At 35.6% G+C, this 6,000-nt stretch overlaps 1 protein-coding gene across 5 annotated transcripts in view; it reads left to right on the forward strand.

The window, feature by feature from the left end:
• LOC100650834 (transcription factor collier) overlaps positions 1-5,674 on the forward strand; it is a 96,060-nt gene extending 90,386 nt beyond the window's left edge. Inside the window, exons 11-14 of one of the 5 annotated variants that reach the window (XR_002307877.2) lie at positions 139-441; positions 1,129-1,371; positions 1,713-1,950; positions 3,382-3,518. Coding sequence is in view for 3 of the 5 variants with exons in the window: in XM_012311228.3 (XP_012166618.1) it covers positions 139-441; positions 1,129-1,371; positions 3,382-3,494 (659 nt within the window). In the remaining 2 variants the exon portion in view is untranslated. Of the gene's footprint in view, positions 1-138; positions 442-1,114; positions 1,372-1,712; positions 1,951-3,367 lie in introns of those variants that run through there. The other 4 variants (XR_007227717.1, XM_012311228.3, XM_020863785.2 and 1 more) reach the window with 4 other exon arrangements.
• Positions 5,675-6,000: the final 326 nt, after the last annotated feature.

Below are 6,000 nucleotides of genomic sequence, written 5' to 3' on the forward strand. Positions count from 1 at the left end.
TATTATATTTGGACTTCTGAGCCCTTTTTCCATAAAACTTGTAAATTAATAGAGATTAATACAAATGAATGCACAAGCTATAATTACGTATATGACCCTATATGTTATTACTAAAGGAAAGTTTTACACATTTTTCAGCATTAAACGAACCCACGATCGACTACGGCTTCCAAAGGTTACAGAAACTTATTCCACGACATCCAGGAGATCCTGAAAAATTACCAAAAGAAATCATATTAAAAAGGGCGGCGGATCTTGCAGAAGCCTTATACAGTATGCCGAGAAGCGGGAACGCTGGAATTACGGGAGCACCTAGAAGTCCAGGATCGGGCCATCCACCTGCACCACCAACATCTAGTTCGGCAACAGCGTTCAACTCGTACACAGGACAACTTGCAGTGACGGTACAGGAAAACGGTAGCGCGGCGAAATGGACAGACGGTAAGTATTATAGCGATATTCTATGTCTAGATCACACGATAACACAGTCATTATAACAATTAGAAACGCGAAACGATTCTGGTGCAAGATACCGTGTCACGCTAATTACAAATAGCATCTGTTGCGGAAGTTAACATTGTCTATATATATATATATGGTCAACAACATATTCAAAATTAAAATATCTCTTAATAAGTACACATAATGAGTTATTGCATCGTTCCACGAGGGATCTCAAACGTGAATCTTATCTGTTTCATTGAAACAGAACTTGTATAGCCAGTTCTGCGCATTTAATATTCGATGTATAACTTGACCCAACATCATTTGTTAAACAATTAGTCGAGTAAAGCCAATCTATTTCTTTAGCTTTAAACTTGTTCTTTTTCTTTTCTTCAGCTTCTTCCACAAACAGCATCAAAATAGAAATATATATAACACTTCTCTATGTCTAAATAGCGTCTTTCATATAATATATATTATACAAAGTACAACAGAACGATTGAATTGACTCTAACTGCTTCAATATTGATAACACGATATGAAACTTAAAATTAGCTCGAAATAAACGCGTTTATCCGCTGTTATACGTCATCTCCTCCTCGTTCGGGTGTAATAGGCAAGACGCTATGAACAGAATGATGAAATACTGACGAGTTCGTCTGACGGGCAGGTTTCTATTTCTAGACGGTAGTTCCGTGACGACAGGAGCCGGTGCTGCAGGCGGAGGCGGCGGTGGTGGTAGCGTCGGAGGAAGCGTCGGTGGTAGCGCCGACGCCTATAGGCAAAGCAGTAGCGCGAGTCCACGTGGAGTCGTGACCGGTGGTGGTTATTGCGGAAGTTCGGCTAGCACACCTCACAGTCACAGCACAAACGGAAGTTACTCGGTAGCCAATCCGTACACTGGTAGCCCGACTCTTTATACATCGCGTAAGTATATCTCATTCGATGATATCAACCTTATCTCTGTATTTTCCAATTTTATTTACTTAATCCTGTCGATTCTGCTTCATGATTTTTGTAACTTTTCGACAATTCGAAATGTGTATCCGTACTAAAAGAGTCATGGAAAATTTTATTTTATTTCGGTCGAATGAAAAGAAAGTTAACAAAAGTACCTTCCCGATACATTTCAAGCTGTAATTTAATATGCATGTTGTGTGTGAATTTGTGTACACGTGAAACTATGGCACGCATGCGCTTGTTACGTATACGTATGGTTCTGGTGCACGCACTTTATGATTTTCCCTTATGTGAAATTTTCGTTTTAGCGCACGAACAGTATGGCATTTTCTATACGTCCGGGGATGGGAGTGCGTTCGCCCCCGTAGTACGACCACCGACCACCTCAGTCCCACCGCACTGGTCCACACAGCACCACCTCGCCACAGCCGCCCAGTAACCGCTAACCGTCCACCATCACAACCACCATCATCACCATCACAACCACCCTATGCACTGCGATTAAAGAATTATGAGAAACATGCACGAGAGACGAGACTCGAGGATGTATGTACACACACATTCATTTATGAATAGTTGATAATCCCCATCCCGTCCTTGATTTCATTAAATTGGATATTACGTCTCAGTTGCCTCTGTATGTATCATTATTATGAGATATATTATGTTTGGATATTCAGCTGAATCTTTACCTTGAATTTTTGATGTTTGACAATAAACAATGACTCAGATGCAATTTATGTGGTCTTCGAAATTTTTTATGCAATTTTTCAAATATTTAATCAATTTTAAAATTATTTGATGACTATGTACTAAATTATAAGAGTGGCTAGAATTTTCTCAAGGTCGCTTCGTGTTAAATTTCATATTGTTCGATATTTATTGGTCAATACTTTAAAACAAATTTACAAAATAAAATTATTTGCTGAAAGCGTGAAACGCTTCGCGTAGCTTTGTTATTATCGTGATATACGAGTACCCTCGTAGACGAAACGTTATAATATCGTTTATTGCCGTCGATTGTTAAGAAAGCCACTTAACCAATGAACGTTAGCATCGTTAGAACGGTCGTTTTGTTGGCACGTGTCCTAACGACGCGATATAGTTCCAAATATAGTCCTTCATCTTGTAATGAGCACTAGTCATCGATATAAAATTACTCCTGTTTATTAAACCCTATGATACATATAAGTTACAATTAGAGTATGCAGATATCAAATTTATTTAAACAGAGATATGCATGAAAAAATTACTCTACATTTATTCTTATTATCTCTTACATTTAAATTACAATTTTATTTCTGCGTATTTATATTGCTACTGTCCTTGAACTTTTTACTATTTTATTTATCTACACATAGTAAAGTACTAGAGTACTACAAGTACTAGAAACAATTAAATAACTATACCGATATAATTCAATTTGTTCTGTTTGAACTGGTGATTCTAGAACACACTTCATATTACGATTTTATAGAGTAAAGTATGCTTCCCCTTATCCGACCTCGCATTGATCTGTCTACGCTTTTAATCAACTCCATTTTCGTTGCCAAGCGCAAGAGGATAAATAAGGAAATTTAATCGAACGAATGAACACATTCTTCAGGCGTTATTTTAAAATAACGTGAAAAACATGCTGAACGAATATAAAGAATTTAATTCAAAAGAAATCTCTTTCTATAAATATTATAATCAACTCAAATATTATAATCCAACTTTGTATTGTTTTTTAATATATAGCATTAGAGGAGTGCATATCTCTCTTGCGACATAAGCACATAATCTCTTGCGACTGACCGTATATATTTTCGATTCAATTTTCCTTAAACATATAATTGCGCTTCGGTTAAATCTTCACATTTATAGTTATGTAAAAATGTAAAACATGTTTTCGAATCGCCAGTTCATTAATTATTTCTTAACTTGTAAGCTATAGTGAATGACACTAACATATAACCGACAGTGGGTATGTTGCAGGACTAGGAGAAGTGGTCGGTTCACCATTCAACATGAATCCATTTATGTTGCCCACCTGCAGTCAAGGATATTCAAACGCCGCCAGTCCGTTGCTCTCGTCGAACGGCAAATAGTGTTACGAGATGTAAGCTCCGGCGAAAATATCGAGGGGCTATATGTTCACGGAAGCGACATCCATCGATGCGCAGGATTTGAATATTCTGATAATCATCGTATTCGCGATTGACAATCGCTTTCTTGAATCGAAATCGGTCCTCTCGATTCACGCATTTTACCTTTTCTCTAGTTGCCGCGTAACGGAAGAAGAAATCGTCGCAGAGAAGCATCTGCGTAATGATTTTCGTCGGAGCTGAGCGATGAATTCAGTTTTAGTGTGAGAGTATATCGAAACCAGAGCAAACAAAAATCGATAACGTTTTATCATTAACGATGATCGAATAAGTTAAGGAATGATACATATCGAAGCACATAGGGGTGTTTTCTTCATCTATTGACATAGTCGTTCGGTTCACGTGTATAATACAACTTTTAGACAATGAAATCGATTGCATCCATTTCTTTGTTAAGAAATATCTGATATGATTTTTAACGAATAAATTATTTCTTTTATATTTGTAATTATTTATCGTAAAATTGTATTCTAGAGCATACGAATTGATTTGACATCTATTTAAACAAAAGGAACGGAGACTCGTTCAAATTGCTATTTATTAATTAAAACCATGATTATTTAAACGAATCGTAACGTACTGTTCTAGTAATCGAATTTACAAATAATAATCATGGTTTGAATAATCGATCGATTCATTTATCAATGTTTCGAGAATCGAGGTTTCTATTCTGTCATAGAATGTAAAATTAAATGGCAATTTGAAGGATTCATTAGCATTTCTGAAAAGCAGCCGAATGACTATTCTCTTTTCGTGTCTCCGATATCGCTATTTTTAATCTAGCTATCTCGATACGAAAAGATCACTCTTATCGATAGAGTCGAGTACCTCCTTTGCCCTGCGTCTCCTCTCGTATACGAAATTATTAAAAAAGTTCTAAAACTTGCGACAAAGTATTTTCAAGGTGTTTTTCTTCAACTTTGTAGTACGATGTTTCTAACGATATAAACGCCTAGTTGTTCGAGAGTTACAGAAGAGGCAATAGTATACGCAGGCGGGGACGTTCACAGGGTGCTGAGCAATTTTATATCAAAGCAAGCAAAGAGGCTAACGAGGGTCTAGGAAATAAAAACGACACCACTAGACGGACATATCGCTTATCAGTGAATAACAGACATCATAGTTTTAGAAAGCATTTTCGAGTTTGAAATTTTATCTTCCTACCCGTACGTTTTAAGAGACTAACCAATATCGGCTAGGTAGCGTAACGTCTAACTTGTAATTTGTAAATTTCCTTGTAAATATTGTTGCGATGTACAAAAAGATAAAAACTATTTCCAGGAATCCAACGAAACGATATTAACGTGATTGTAGGGCGAAAATTATTATACATAGATGTAAATAATCGTAGAGCGTCATAGCTTTATTCATATTGATTAATACGCTGGCGATCCAATCTTTTAACGGGCAAATCGACGCGTGATCGTAATGATAAATAAATAAATACTCCCAGCTGTTTTTCATGGATATTTCTACTATCGGTAAAAGAAAAAACTTGTTTCTTCCAACGTGTACATTTATACTGATTCGTATTCATGAAAAAAAGAAGAAAGAAAGAAACGGCGATTAGAATGTCTGAAGGGAAAAGCACGGATAACGATATGAATTAAGAAACAACGTTAAAAATTGGATTCGTCCGTAGCAATTGTATAGAAACGTATAGTTGATTTGAATCGTTCGATAAGCCGGCCCAAAATTAATTTCACAGAAAACGAATGTCACGAAAGTATACGAAGCATGTACCGTTGCAGAATTGAAATCTCCAATTAGTTCAGATTTTGCAGCAGTTTACGAGCATAGACCGTATCGTTTGTTTCTTCTGGAACGAATGTCGTTAAAAGTTATTATTGTAAAAAGTTCCTTTTTGCATATCGACTTGGCAAGCTGACTTCCATTGTGGAAGACGCGCTCTTTGTCCCGGAGCCACACACGCTCTGTGATCTTGTGATCTTGATTATAATATTAATTATCACTTTCGTTCGATCACACAATGTCATCATCTTTTACATGGCGCGTCGTTCTTGTACGCATGCGAACGCACATGAGCATGTATACGCGCGTACAAACACTCGTCGATGTATATTAAAATAAATTAAACTTACATTTTTGAGAATTAAAATCAACCATACGAAATTTATTTGTGACTCCCTTTACGTTGATTTAATTTAGCGAATCTAGTATGGAATTTTATAAATAGTAGCAACTATTAAAAAGAACAAACAAGTAATAACATTGTTATTATTTTTGATATAGTAATTTTTCTAATAAACCTATGATGAAATATTATCTTTGAAACACACAAAAAATATTGTGTATTTTTATAAAACAATATATTTGCCTAATGATTACAATTTTTATTCCATTGGCTGAATTAATATTACTATTTTATATAATAACATTATTCTTATGTTTAATTCATTTTTTAATTTTAATAATTTAATTTAAAAAT

The sequence above is a fragment of the Bombus terrestris genome, chromosome 1 (assembly GCF_910591885.1).
Source record: "Bombus terrestris chromosome 1, iyBomTerr1.2, whole genome shotgun sequence".
Taxonomy (NCBI): domain Eukaryota; kingdom Metazoa; phylum Arthropoda; class Insecta; order Hymenoptera; family Apidae; genus Bombus; species Bombus terrestris.